General features: G+C 33.0%; 1 protein-coding gene across 5 annotated transcripts in view; it reads right to left on the bottom strand.

Moving 5' to 3' along the window:
* Positions 1-596: 596 nt before the first annotated feature.
* The window catches only part of Depdc1 (DEP domain containing 1), a 39529-nt gene continuing 24569 nt past the window's right edge, over positions 597-15556 (bottom strand). For all 5 annotated transcript variants that reach the window (XM_006995863.4, XM_076575304.1, XM_076575305.1 and 2 more), the window contains exons 4-13: positions 14899-15055; positions 13241-13362; positions 12713-12843; positions 11734-11781; positions 9015-9155; positions 6578-7417; positions 5985-6157; positions 3326-3502; positions 1827-2012; positions 597-1172 (exon numbers count right to left, since the gene is read on the bottom strand). In XM_006995863.4, the coding sequence (XP_006995925.1) occupies positions 1032-1172; positions 1827-2012; positions 3326-3502; positions 5985-6157; positions 6578-7417; positions 9015-9155; positions 11734-11781; positions 12713-12843; positions 13241-13362; positions 14899-15055 (2116 nt within the window). In that variant the 3' untranslated portion in view covers positions 597-1031. The remainder of the gene's footprint in view (positions 1173-1826; positions 2013-3325; positions 3503-5984; positions 6158-6577; positions 7418-9014; positions 9156-11733; positions 11782-12712; positions 12844-13240; positions 13363-14898; positions 15056-15556) is intronic.

The raw sequence follows: 15556 nt of genomic DNA, 5'->3' as shown, positions 1-15556 counted from the left end.
ACCAAATGAATGGAAGCACAGGATCTATGAACCAAAGGCTGAGGGGCCCCCAAATGGATCAGGCCCCCTGAACGGGTGAGACAGTCATTTGGCTTGATCTGTTTGGGAGGCAGCTGTGTGTTGGTGCTGGTCCTGGGCTCGTTGCATGAGTTGGCTGTTTGAATCCTGGGACCTATGCAGGGACGCTTGGCTCGGTCTGGGAGGGGGGGGACTGGACCTGGCGGGACTGAGTCTACCAGGTCGATCCCGGTCCTCGGGGTAGACCTTGATCTGGAGGAGGTGGGAATGGGGGGTGGGGTGGGGGGGAGGGGGAGGGGGGCGAGAGTGGGAGAACAGGGGAATCTGTGGCTATTATGTTGAACTGAATGATGTTGTAAAATAAATTTACTAAAAAAAAATAAAAATAAAAAAAAAATAAACACATAAAGCCAGGAATTGTGGTACACATGTGGATTCCTACACTCAGGAGTATAAGGCAGGAGAAATGAGTTTGAGGAGTCAGAATGCAGTACATAAGTGATACTTTATCTCAAAAACTAGCCCCCTTTGGCTCCCAATAAACCAAATTCCAATAAACAAAAACCAAGCTACAAGAGTGTGTTTATATACATTTAAATAGATCATAAGTATAAAAAGATTACATAAAAGAGTACAATATTCTTCATGTTCTGATACTTAAAAATAAAGAAGCAATCCTAAACAACCAGTTCCTTAGCTAATATCCGTAAGCACACATATAGACACAGGCATGTTTTCTTTCAAAACAGCACCACAATTTCATCTGCATGATACAATCCTGACTCTTACTAGAACAATATATTAAAAATATTGTTTCTAATTAAGATATTTGGTATAGGCTTTTGTTAGGTATTCTTAGCTGAGATCTAATAGCTTTAGCAGCCTTGCATGGATAAAAAGACTATTTTGTCAACACCTTACATAAGGTCATTATAAGGGAAACAATAATGTTAATAGATTTCCTTTTAAGTAGAAATATTCTCATGTATGACTTCATTTATTGAAGTTTTAAGTCAGTATCGCAGACTGTGAAGCTTTGGGTTTCTTAAACTCAGCATTGGTTGTTTGATTGTAGGTTTGTCATCCAAAAGTGCTGCTTCACTCTCAGTGGTTGGAAATCTTTTCTGATATATCAAGGGGTATTCCTTCTGAAACTTAAAAATGAGGGAGAATAATATTAAAAGTTCTTGAATATTATCTCCCTAGATGAAGCTTGTCAAGTATCCTTTTATTTGACTCCTGCTTCTCTCTTTACATTTGTGAAGGGGATACCGTAAGAGCCTTCAACTCCAGTCAGTATTATAATTCCAGGATTCTCTTCTGTTAATTCTCACCCTAAACTCAAATCTCTCTCACTGGTAAAGCCTAGGAAGGCCACAGGAATTTGGTGCAGTTTGTATTTCTCTCGAGTTTTTTAAGGCTGTGTTCTTTCTAGAGCTTTAGAGCTGAGAGTTCTAAACATTGGTAGAGATGAGTCATTCAGAGATAGGTATTATAATGAAGATTTTACATATGCTTTCCCAGGTTAATTCAAAGTTTAATTATACAATATACCAGTGAAATAAAAGAAAATAAATTAATATTACTGTAATTATTATAAATTTAAGATGGACTAAAACCAAACAGATATTAATTCATATACTTTAAGTATATAATGAAGAACAATATATAATATATTTATATATATTTAAATTTATTGTAAATATATTTAAAAGTTAAATTTTTATCTCAAAATATCACGAGAAATAGCAATCACTGATCACACACTAGAAAAATTTGTAAGATGGAGAAGTTGTGCATTCTCATACCTGTCTCAGTTTTCTTCTTTTCTCCTTTAGAGGCAAGCTTTTACTTCTAACAATATTCTCCAAAAGTTCTTCAATTGCAGCTTGAGAAGCTGAAATTTTCTGCTCATTAAACTCTTGAGTACTAATCTGCTTACAGTAAGAATATGTTGGCAAAGGAACAACTTGTCCATCCCCGGGATTTTTAACCTGTCAGCAAAGAAACAAGACAGTGAAAACCTGTATGTTCTAGTCATATTTTTCCTGTGGAGAGCATTTTTGGTGGAATCTAATATCTATCATTTTGGCGTCAATAAAACATTCACTGTGTTAAGAAAACTGAATATTATACAGTAGAGGTAAGTGAGCAGGATCTAAATCCAAGCCTCATAGCACCAAATTAACTTCTGATCTGTTTCCTCATCATTAAGATGAAGATTGCATGAGAAAATGTATATGAAAGCACTAAACGTAGCTATTATTCTCACTCTGAACCACAGATTTTATTATTTGAAGTATAAAACATAACAATTAAAATAATGTTTTAATTCAGTTTAAAACACCAATATTTTGACTTAGTAATGAAGCATTGACCCATTGTTTTTGAGAGCAGGACATGACCAGAGCCCATATATATTTATTGATAATGAAGTTTAAAGTACAGTTATAATATACAGGAGAAAAAGCACAAACAAAATGTGTTTATCAGATAATACCCAAATATAGTAGATATCTGCTCCTTAGTGTTTTTTTTTCTCCTTTTCCTATTAACTTTTTTTTTTATTCTATGTATTCTAACCTTTCTTATTTTTTTAAAGAACAAATTCTGTTTTAACTATATAGAAAGTATTGGAATAAGACTCTATCAAACTTACTCTCTGACTTTCAAAAAATGGACATAGCACAAGAAAATCAAGAGTCCATACGTAGGGACTGGGGAGATGGCTTAATGGGTAAGATGTTTCCCAAGCAGGCATGAGGACTTGAGTTTGGATCCTCAGTACCTACATAAAAACTGGGCACAGGATGCTTCTGTAACCGCAGAGCTGAGAGTAGATTACTGAAGTTTTGTCTAGCCAAATTAATTAACTCCAAATTCATAGAGAGACCCTATTTCAAAGTCAAGTTGGAGAATGATGGAGGAAGATCACTGAAGTTGATCTCTGGCCTCCACATGTACATGCCTATGCATAGAGTCCATTATCAGAATTTTTTCCAATTGGAGGTTGAGTGATTGCCGTTTTCACCTTGGATTTAAAAAAAAAAAAACAATTCTGTGACAAAGGAACTTCAATTATCATATTCCTCATAATGTAAAGGAAGCATTTGTCAATATATGACTGCAAAAGAGGAAAGGCCAAGAAGAGTCCCAGCGCTGTGTGAGTTTCCAGGCTCTATCTATTCCTGATTTAGAGAATGTTTATATGAGCTAATAAATGTCCATTTTTTATGGGGTTACTTTAAGATGAATTTGCTACTTGTAAATAGCTAATGCAGAGATTTTTAAGGCTTAAAATACCTACGTGGCCCTTTCTAATGTAGTCAAGATGTTTCTCCACTGCAGTCTGTAAATAAGTGGGTACTTGAAGAATTTCCTGATGATGATCCATTAGGAAAGAAACTAATCTTGAAGCGAGAAGCTCATCAAGATCCACTTCCTCAGCACAACACAGCACACACCGAGAAAAAGTACGTATCATCTACAAAAAGATGGCAACTTAAGAATCTAAGATTTCATATAAATGACAATGTCAATAATTTCCAATTTGCATTATATGATATGTGGGGATAAAGTTTTAAGGAGACTTCGGTTTAGAACACATGGAATTAATTCATTATAGTTAGGAAGGTAATAATTCTATTACATTACCGTACTTTAATAAGTATTTGTTACGTATTTTTGTTAACAAAATTCCAATGGAGTATATTTAATGTTTTTTTCTTTAATTTTTTATAGTTTTATTAATAAACACCTATTAATTAGGTATTCTATTAATATAGAGATTTAATCCTTAAGCCAATAGCTGTTAGAGAACAAAGACTTATTACATTAAACAAATTCCACAAAACCACAAACCAGGAGAATACACAACATATGAAACACATAAACAACAGAAGTTGTAAAGCTGGCAGTATTTATCTTTTGAAATTTTGGGAAACAGCTGTTAGTGATTACTAATGTTTAGATAGTGAGTTAATGCAAATATCTCCATTTCCATCATAAGGATTTTATAACTCTGGGAGAATTCTTGCCTCAAAACTCATTGCTCTTATAGTCTTATAATCCATATCTATAATACACAATAATTAGAATATTTGAATTCTACCTTAAATATTTGCACATAGTACATGAAGAACATATTTGTTGATCTGAACTATCCTCTTTTAGTTCCAAGGCTCATTTCTCAGCTTTTTGTTGTTTGTCTATATTCTCCTTCTTATAGAACCCTTTTTACATTTGTTACTATCATCTTAATGTAGATGACTAAAAAAAATGCCCTGATTTTGCTTCACAAGGCTCATATTTCCAAAATTCTGTTGCATAAATTTTATTGAGATGCCATAATAACATTAAAACCAAAGTAGAAAACTAAAATTATCACCTTTCAAACATCATCCCTTACTAATTTCTTATGCTTTTCAAAAATGACATAATTATTCAAGAATATTTTTCTTTTTTATCTATTCTGTCATTGTTACTGAAGTGTCCCAGTGATGAGCAAAACAGCTGAATAGAGCTCCCAGGTTCCTTATTGTGAGAATCTTTTATAGATTTTAGCTGGAGTCTAAAAAGTGACTATTTTTAAGAGAAACAAGAGACAGCGAGGGAATTTAAAAGATTTATTTTTTTTTAATCAATATCTGCATATAAATCCTTCTACCCTAATTCTCTAAGGAGCCTGAATCTGGGACTGCTTTGCAACAGGTTTTTGTTGTTGTTTTTGTTTTACACTTCTTGTCCACAATGATTTATTATCATAAATCATCAGATACAATTTCCCCACTGCCATATTCTCTGAAATTCTTTGACATATTATGACATATTATACATTGATTGCTTACTCACTCTCTGCTTCAGAGTTGTACTATTCTTACGTTTGAACAGTACCTACAAATCCTCTTCCCACTCCATCAGACAGAACTGATGATACAAGATGATATAATAGACTGACCAGCTCAGTCACTGTGAGGCATAAAAAATGGTCGAGAAGGCAAAGGGTTCTGCTAAGATTAATACAAGGTGAAAGTGTAATAGCCTAAGAACAAAGAATTTGTGTAACACTATTTTCTGCTAGAGAAGGTCAAGTTTTTAGGGTTGTTTTGTTTTTAAATTTAACTAACTTTTAAATACAAATACTTGCAATAAAATAAAACAATAACGAAATGACCAATCATACAAAACCAATAAAAACTAAGAACTTAACCTTGGTAGAATATATAACACTGTGGAACTACTAAGCTCTATTTTGTTTTTTGGATACATGGCTTTACTTTTCTGGGGCTACTTTGTTTTCTTTAAAGTGATTTAAAAATATTTTATCTATTATTTTATTTTTGAAAACTTTTCTAACTCAAGTATTATAAGATAAAAATATAACATAAGTAGTACTTTCAAATAGCTTGATCTTCTTTTAGTTGATAGTCAGGGCTTACTCTTTCCATTATAAGAAATACTCACCCCCCGCCGCCCCCACCCTCAACACTGCTGCCACACATACACACCAAGATTCAGGGAACATTACGGAAGAGGCAGAGGTCAGGGAGAATTTGAATGAAACAGGGTTTGCAGGATATGACAGAACTAATAAATTCATAAACTCACACCAATGGTTGCCTGCACAAGACCAAACCAATCAATATTCCAGTAAAGTGGAGGGATTTACAAGCCCCATCCCGAGTTGAAGAGCTGCTGGCAGTTGATGACTATTAGGGGAGGAAAAGTCAGTTTTCTTTAGGGATGTGGTCCCAGCTGGGCCAATGATTCTCCAGTGAATAGCCCTATAGCCATGTATATATGGGCAACATAATTGGGCTCAATGAGTTATTAAAATGAGTATATAAAGTAGGAAGGAGGGGTGAGGAACAGGGGGGTAAATATGGTCAAAATACATTGTATACGTGTATGAAATTCTTAAGAAATATATAATACATGATATAATATTATATTAAAAATCAACTTACCAATGATCTTGTACCTATTTCTTCATGAAGTTTGGGCATATCAACATTTTGACTCATTCGAGAAATCATACGCATTAAGAGTTGAAGCTTTCTACGATTTGATGGGGGAAGTAACAAACAACATAACTGTAGAGCATTGATGGCAACTCTCTCTAAATGTGGTTGCAGTAAACCTAGAAGGCAAAGCCACCCCCATCCCCAAAAACTCATCAGTGATAATAGTTCTCAAATGAATAAAATACACAATTATATAAAGAGGGTAATATAACATCTTAGTATTTTCCTTTTAATTAAAGGTTATAAATTTCCACATTCCTTAAAAGTATAGTAGATATTGCTATTGTTTTACAATCTATTTTAAGTAATAAAATCCTTCATTTATAAAGTGACATAGAATAAGTGAAATTAGGGGAAAAGAAATTAAGTGCTTTAAGTAGGGTAGAATAAAAGTTGGTTATTCCATGACTAAAGTCTTTTATAATAATTTCTTTTCAAGAAATAAAAAAGTAATTTCAGACAAGAAAAGCCAAGAATACAAAGCTGAGTTAGTAAACATTAAAAGTTAACACTGCATGCATTGAAAACAGCCTTACTTTGTGTGCCAGTCAACATAGAAGCAGCTGGAAGTAAAGAATTCTCTGAAAGTTCTACTGTGCTTTTGCACAGTCTTTTATTGATTGTGGTATTAGACTCTCCGAGCTCACTTCGTACACTTGTATTGCCTTGTCCAACATTTGGTTTCATTATAATTTCAGCCATGGGTGTATTGATATATCTATTCTGTCTTGTACTACTTCTTAAAAGCAAACTCTGAGATCTACAAAGCTGTTTTGAATTATATTTTCCTTTACATAACTCCCCTTGGTCTTGAACAGTCAAAGCAGAGGTTCTTTTAAAACCAACACAGTATGGCTGTTGAATATTTTCTTCTGAGTGAAGATTAAATAGAGATTTCTGTTTGGGCATTGGCACTAAAGATTGATTACTATTTTGTTCTTCTATGTTCAGAAAAGACTGGTAGAAGATTCTGGACACCTTTTTATTTGAATTCCCTGGCACATCTATAATTCCTTCCAAAGAGGAACACCTTGGTTTGATGTTAGAGGACAGGGCATGTGTATTACTTAAGCCAATTAAATTATGACAGCTTCCTCCCATTATGTCATTAGCACTAGCCCTTCTGTTTCTTAAATTAACTAGTTGCATTTTCTTGGCACATCTTTCTTGAAATCCTTGATCACTTCTTTGCAGTCTCTCAATAGAATCCAATTCTTCACTGCCTTTGTCTTTGTGAAGCAGACTGAGAAGAAGACACTCAGTTGATTTGAAGGAATTCAAATTGCTTAAATGATGGAATTTTGAAGACCGTGGATCATCGTGGATTTTATGTATCCCACTTGTTCTATCTGAAACTGTGATGTAGCCACAAAGAACTACCAGAAAATGAAACAAAAATTAAGATGCAACAGCAAGACAGTGGACAAAAATAAAAAAAGTTAAAAAATAAAGTATCACTATAATATATACTGTTAGTAGAGAACACATAGAAATTGCTTAATATGGAAGGCACTTCAATAGGACACATGCAACATTCTGTTATAAACATGCAAGACTGACTAGTGGTATTTCCATTTGTGATATAAATTATTTAAAAATTAATTTAGCTGCCTAATTGAATCAGGGCACACTTAAAAATATTTGTTTTTAATCCTACAAGTACTTGAAAACTTCTAATTATAAGACAACTGTATATATAAGCATATACATATATATATATATATATATATATATATATATATATATATATAGACAGACTTATTTATATAGTCTTCTTGGTTTTAATGGGAAGACTGGTTCCAGGTATGTGCATGGACAAAATCTGCAGATTTTAGTCCCCTATATAAGATGGTGTACCATGAATATACATATAACCTAGGCATTTATTTAAGAGAAACCCTGTCTCAAAAAACCAAAATCAATCAATCAAACAAATAAATAAACAAACAAAATCTCTGGATTACTTATATAAGTAACACAAAATAAGCATTATGTACATATTTATTGTTTAGAGAATAATGACAAGAAAAAAAACCCCTGCAAATTCTATATAGCTACATTAAAAACAAAACATTTTTGATTGTGGATTGGTTGCATACAGCGGTATATAAATAGCCCATGAAGACCAGTGACAACTGTACCTATATTTGGTTTCTGTTCTTGGTTACTGGCATAGATCTCCTAAAATTCTTGGAATTTCCTGAGTGATCAGTCTTGTTATTCATGAAGAGCTATTTCAACATACATGAGTTTGTGCTAATATAACTCATGGCTAGCCACAAATCAGAATTACCTCCAACCTCTTGAGAAGGGAAGGGGGATGTAGATTGAGTTCAATAGCGTAAAAATGATAACTTAATCAATCATACCTAACTAAAAAAAAAAACAAAAAACTACTTATAATTCTGAAACAGTGAAGCTAAGGCAGCTTTGGGTTGATAAACACACAGATGTTCAGGGTGTCTTTCCTGAGATAGTACAGAGACTCTCTGTTACCCCCCACTCCTTCCATGTGAATCTCTTCTCTTTGTCTGTTACACCTGAGTTCTATCCTTTTTAAATCAAAATAACAAACATACTTTTCAAGATTTCAGGAGTGAATCAGAGGGGTTCAAATGAACCTTTTAATTGGTAGTTGGCTAAGCACAACTGTGGGAGCAAAGGGAACTTACTTGTTGTCAGTACCAGAAGTAAGGATAGTCTTGTGGATCTGAGCCTTTCTCTTGTAGGATCAGTGCTAACTCTAGAGAGCTGTGTCAGAACTACATAGAACTATATGACAGCTGATTTCAGGGCAACTGGTATTAAAGAATATTTGAACCATTTGAACTAGTATAACCATAGTATTACTAAATTTAGAAATAGTTTATAGCTTACCACATTCATATTTACCATGTTTTTAGACCTTTAATCTTAAGGAAACTTAAAATTTTAATAGAATAAATTTAAATAATAAGTAAAATTCATACATACCCAAAATGTTCACAAATAATTCATAATATTCATATGTAAGTAGAGGTTCAGGGAGACCTAGAAAATAATCTGCAATTGTTCTGAATACATCACGTTCAAATCCAACATAAGTTGGATTATTGGTGTCATTACTTCTTGGCCCTAAGAAGCAGAAGGCAAAAGAAATGGGAAAAATGTATTTCAATTTAAAAACAATTAAAAGTACACATAAGTTTAAATTTGTATTTCATGAGGGAGCTATAGTTAACAATTCATGTTACAATATATGCAATTCATCAACTCACATCTCATCCTTTCACTGAAAATCACTGTAAGCAGTCTCTGGCTAGGATTTTGTTTTAATATTATTTTAATATATGAAAAACTGTAACAAAGCAAAATTTATGGTGTGTTTTAAAAGCATCAATTATTTTAGTGAGATTTTGTTGTAATTTATTTTGTGAAGAGAAGAATAATAGAATACAAATAATTCTTCTAAACCATCTTTTGCACATCAATACTTCCGTGAATAAATTTATCCTTTAAAAATTCTTAATGATTTCAATATTTTGCCATCATCACTTTTCAGATTTAATACTATTGAAAGAATCATGACTATTAATCATTGTTGATCTATTAAAAATATAAACTTCTGTACACAGGCTACAATCTATCAAGGGGAATTCAGGGACTTACTGTCCTAGAATTATTTCCTCTGGGGTCTCTAAGTTAGTGTCTCTAAACTCTAATCTGGGACTTTTCCCTATAAAAATCTTCTGGAACTGTGTTCCAGAAGAATCAGCTGCATTGGAGTCTTGGAAACATCTTCCTAGTGAATGAAATATGTACTTATATTTTAGATTTATTATTACCAAAAACCTTTTTTCCTGAACCAAATAAAGTTTTTTTCCTGTTCCGAATTTTTTGTATGACTATACAAGTTGTAAGCATACACACTGCAAAATGATTAAAGAAAAAACAAATCACATACATATATAATAGTTTAAAAGCTAATATTGATTTTTATGGAGATCAAACTAAGTATTTTTCTAAAGCAGGCATAAGAAATATTTTAATATACACAATAATAATCATTAGTAAGTTTTCTAACATAGAAAACACAGGTTCACTAGAAATAAAAACAATTTATAGTTAGTTTAGGTTTGAGTTCTAGGTCCTTTGCATTAACAGAAGGTTCTGATAATTCTGATTTTCAACTCTGGAAAAAAAAGTTGTTGGCAGTAGTCTTCAGACTAATTCTCAAGATTATTCTTCATATAGACCAGTGGTTCTCAACCCTCTTAATGCTGTGACTCTTTAATACAGTTCCTCATGTTGTGATGACCCCCAACCATAAAATTATTTTCATTGCTACTTCAAGACTCTAATTTTGATGTTATAAATTATAATGTTAATATTTTTGGAGACAGAGGTTTGACAGAGGGGTTGCAACCCACAGGTTGATAACTACTGTTATATGCTCTAGTTAAATACATTACAATGAACTGAAATCCAATAAGATATATTTGTTATCATTTATCTATAATATGAACTTGGAAGAGAGGGAAGACACAAATCCCTAAAGATAGAAGATAAATGCCTCTGAGGATGATTATCTGTGTTGTTAACCATGACTCATAGGAGAGCAGGACAGTTGAGCAGAGAAGATATTCAAAAGTCCATGCTTAAACTCAGGCTCTTTATCTTAATTCCTTGAATAAAATAAATGTTTCTGTAACTTGTTTATATAATTGCTATTTATTTTGCTATTCCGTCATTTTGACATATAATAAGGAATATAATCAACATTTACAAAATCCCATTAAATTTTCAAAAATACTAACTTTAAAAGAACTAGAAAATGACCCTATCACTAGAATTTCTAAAATACATTTTAACTTTTGATGACTTAAAAGTGTGTGGTATTTTGATTCTGAAAATAAAGCTTGCATTGTGTCAGAGGGTGGAACTAGCCATTAGCTAACCAAAATTAACCATAGAGGTTGGAGGACTGGGCAGATAGGGAATAGGAAGTAGTAAGGTGGGGCTGCAGAAGAAATAGGAAGTTATTGGTGGCTGCTCTGCTGCTTCTCCGATCTTTCATGTTCTTACCCCAATATCTGACTCCTGATTTTTATTGGTAAAGAATAATTAGATAAATGCATCATAATAGCATATACCTCTGCAAATTTTTAAATTTTATTTTGAAATTTGTAAGACTTTTGTAAATCAGCTGTCACTGTTTAGTGAGAAAAAAATTGAGCAATAAAATGCTAAACACTGGTTTATAGATTACTAACAATAGCATTTTATATTAATATATCCTATGAAGTAACCTATCTTGGAAAAGGAGGGACATGGGCTTTATGAAACTTTGTTTCTGATTTAATCTCTTCCAGTCCTATGCTGCTTTATTTCTAAGCTGCCACCAATAAGCCTATAGGCCTCATTGTGGCAGTCACTGTAGTTTAGATTTTACCTAAGAGTCCTTTCAATTCATATAAGCCTATGAGTTTATGATTTATAAATGACAGGTTCTAATTAAAAAAAAATCACTTTTTGCACAGAAAATAAAGAGCTCATAATCAATTCTCCTTGACTATCATTTGACTCATAATTTTAAATATTTTCTTCATTTTTGTTAAATACTTTCAATATAATACACCACACACACACACACACACACACACACACACACACACACACAAACACACACACAATTATTTGCGGTTTAACTTACAGTTTGCTAGGCACTTCATAGCAGATAATACCCAGTGTGGAAGATCCTCTAGATACAAAAATGCAAAGAATGTGTATTAAGTCATACAGTTTTTATAATAGTATTTTTTTAAAAAATGTCATAGTTGGCTTAGCACCAAGGGCTTTTATCACCTGAGCTAACTACTATTTCAGGACCAATCAGTATCTTAAAATACAAAAAATTTAAAAAGTTATAAATATCTAGAGTTTGATTCTGTCTACAATACATAAAACAAGTAGCTACCCCAAATCAAGAATTAATTATAGCCAGGCGGTGGTGGCGCATGCCTTTAATCCCAGCACTTGGGAGGCAGAGGCAGGCAGATCTCTGTGAGTTTGAGGACAGCCTGGTCTCCAAAGCGAGTTCCAGGAATGGGGCAAAGCTACACAGAGAAACCCTGTCTCAAAAAACCAAAAAAAAAAAAAAAAAAGATTTAATTATATTGGAAGGGGTGGTTTGGATATAAACTAATTCTCTATTTGCTACACTACTTTTCTTTTATCCCACTTTAGTTCTATTGCTATGCTATGTGACTATTACTGATTTAGATGAAGCCTCTGACCAAAATTAACTATGTCTGAATATCACGAGTACTTTTACACTTGCTTAAAATATTTAAATTGGTACCATATCCAGCTTGCTCAATCCTAAGTCTTTAGCAAAATATCTGGCACATTGTAGGCCCTTAACACAAGTGTTGTTAATAAATTTTTTGTCTACATTTTGGATGCTTATCCTTGTCATTTTTCTAAAGTCATGTATTAACTCATATTAGCAACTAAAAAATTTATGATAGCATGAATGTTTTTTTTTTTTTTTTAAATTCCATTGTTATTGCTAAATGAATGTGGCCTTGGAAAGGATTCTACTTTCTATATCTAGGTCTCTACATTTCCCTGTTTAGACAACTTTGGTTACCAAGTTTGAAAAGATTCTAAATTCTTTTCTAAATGCTTACCTGATTTGTCTTGTAGCATAACCACTCCATGCTTATTTGTGTTGGCCATGTTGTACATTATATATTGAGGAATTACTTGGTTTGGGTTTATGAGTTCTTCTATGGATGGCACACCTAAAATGGTTTGCAGGCTAAAAAGAAGAGTGTGAATAATTTTTCTTTATAAAATAAAAGGAATAGAATATAAATGTAAGCATGACTTGTAACAAACAAAACCACCAGAGCACTTTATTTTTTTCTTAACAAAAATTCATGGATTACATTTACTGTCTACTTTTACATATATACTTAACAAAATTCAGAGGAATCTAATGAAATTATCAAACTAGTGATGACTTTAATTTAAAAGGTGAAACTTTTCTTTTAGTGTACTGGATCTGGATCCAAAATTAATTACTAGAAAACATACAAGCATATTTAAATTCTAAGTTTTTAAAAGTAATGTTTTCATTCATTTACATATTCAGATGAAAAATATCAATAATCCACATACTTCAGAATCTTAACTATAGCTTAATTTTGTCTTACTAGATCATAATAATATATCTCCAAACTTCTTCAACATCTTCCTGGCTTATTTCTCTGTTGTCAGCTGAGTTTTCTTGGTCTTCATTAATTATCCTCTCATGGTTTATGTTTTCTGTATTTTCCTTAAGAAAAAAAAATTGGTTTGTTACAGCCTATACTCAAATTAAAGGAATGTTGAACACTTTTAACACAGAATTTTTTGTTTGTTTGGTTTGGGTTTTTTCTTTCTTTTTTTGTAAGTGTAGAACTGAAATTGACATTAGCTGTCTTCTTTGAATGATCTCTAATTTATTTACTGAGGCAGGATTTTTCATACTTAGTTGTAGCATGAATTTTAAAAGTTCTTATTAAATAAAAACAAACCTGGAGTCAGGTACTGGGGTGAACGCTGGAAGATCAGAGAGACAGAACAAGCCACAGCTTCCTCACCTTACCAATTCCTCAGCTGATCCTGTTTCCTCCTACTGGAAGCCTCTGAGTCATTATCCAAATGGATTTCAGTTGAACTGCTCCTCAAAAGCCTAAAAGCTTAGCCAGGCTATAGTTCCTCGTCCTCACGCCTTAAATACTTTTCTGCCCTGCCATTACTTCCTGGGATTAAAGGCGCGAGCCACCATGCTTGGCTGTTTCTGGTGTGGCCTTGAACACACAGAGATCCAGGCAGATCTCTGACTCTGGAATGCTAGGATTAAAGGCGTGTGTGTCACTATTTTCTGGCCGCTATATCTATCGGCTGTTCTGTTCTCTGACCCCAGTTAAGTTTATTAGGGTGTACAATATTTTGGGGAACACAATACTACCATACTTAGTAGTTTTATTAGTTAAAGTCTACTATGGAGTTACAAAGTGTCTGAAAAGTAATGGGACACATAGCAATGGTTTTCAGTTTTGCACCTTTCCTAACACATCCAAATCAACTTCATGTCTAGGTACTTTATAGTTTGGTTGTCATTATAAAAGTCTAGGGACAGAGACAAGTTGAAGAGTTACATAATTATGCAGCTATTGTTTAGATAATGAATATACTCAAATACATAATTGTGCAGCTATTGTTTAGATAATGAATATACTCAAATCACCCATATTGAAGTCTTAGTCTCTAGCCTAGTCCTACTAGGTGGTGCAACCTTTCAGAGGCAGGGTCTGGTGCAAAGAAGTTGGCAACAGGTTTTTGGGGCAGCTATTGGTATCCCAATTCAGGACCTTTTTCCTTCTTTTACTGTCCAGTTTCCATAAGTAGCTTCCTCCCACACATGCTCTTATTATGATTACAGTGTCTTGTCATAAGACCAAAAGTAACAGAGACTAGAGAATATGAACTGAAACTTCTGAAATCTAAGGTCTAACTTGCCTACTTGGAGATTGATTCTCAGGTGTTTCATCACAATGGTGGAAATCTGATCAACATGCCAAATAGGAAGAATAACAAATGACAAAATATTAAATTACAACAATCATTTTCATTTTTACCTCATTACTATATTCAACACTGTTTCTGCAGGTTCCAAACACATTCACACATAATTTTAGTTTAGATTGTAATGTAGGAGATTTCAGTTTTGGCTTCAAATATTAAAGCATCATTTATTTTTAACAGTCTTATTGTCAAACACATGGTAATGCTATTTAAACTAATGGTTAATAAAAAGAAATTTTACCTGAGAGAAATGTAATCCACGCTTCTTAGGAGTTTTACGAGATAAGTTTCGTAATTTAAAAATACTGTCTTTATCTTTGGAAAAGTGCTCTTTCCTTGTTTTCCTTATTTCTGTATGTCTTTGTGGAAGAGTTTTAAGTGGAGAAGTTGCAGGAAATCTGGTTAAAAATAATATGGAGTTAAATAGGATATTATAAAATAAACTGTAGTGTATATGTGAAAAGTCACACAAAGAATCTGATTTACTTAATTATCAAGTTTTGAAGATTCTAGATAAATCAATATCACCATTAAACCTTTAAAGTATTTTAATAGTTTCTTGATTTCTTTAATATACACATTTCAGTTTTGCTTATGTAAAATGCAGAGCTACAATCAGGATTAGTTTGGTTGAAGAAATAGTGCTTACATATAAATAGCTCTGGAATACTGTTCTGTAAATCCCTTCAAAAAACAAAAAAATCACAGCTTGGCAGTGGTGGCACACACCTTTAATCTTAGCACTCAGGAAGCAGAGGCAGGTCTGCGGGTACGAGGCCAGACTGGTCGACAGACCAAGTTCCACAACAGCTAGGGCTACACAGAGGAAATTGTCTCAAAAAACTAAAAAAACTAAAAAAAAAAAAAAAAAAAAGGAAAAAAAATCATAGTTTGGATAT

Source organism: Peromyscus maniculatus, chromosome 6, assembly GCF_049852395.1.
Source record: "Peromyscus maniculatus bairdii isolate BWxNUB_F1_BW_parent chromosome 6, HU_Pman_BW_mat_3.1, whole genome shotgun sequence".
NCBI lineage: Eukaryota > Metazoa > Chordata > Mammalia > Rodentia > Cricetidae > Peromyscus > Peromyscus maniculatus.
This window is presented reverse-complemented; position numbering and strand designations above follow the sequence as displayed.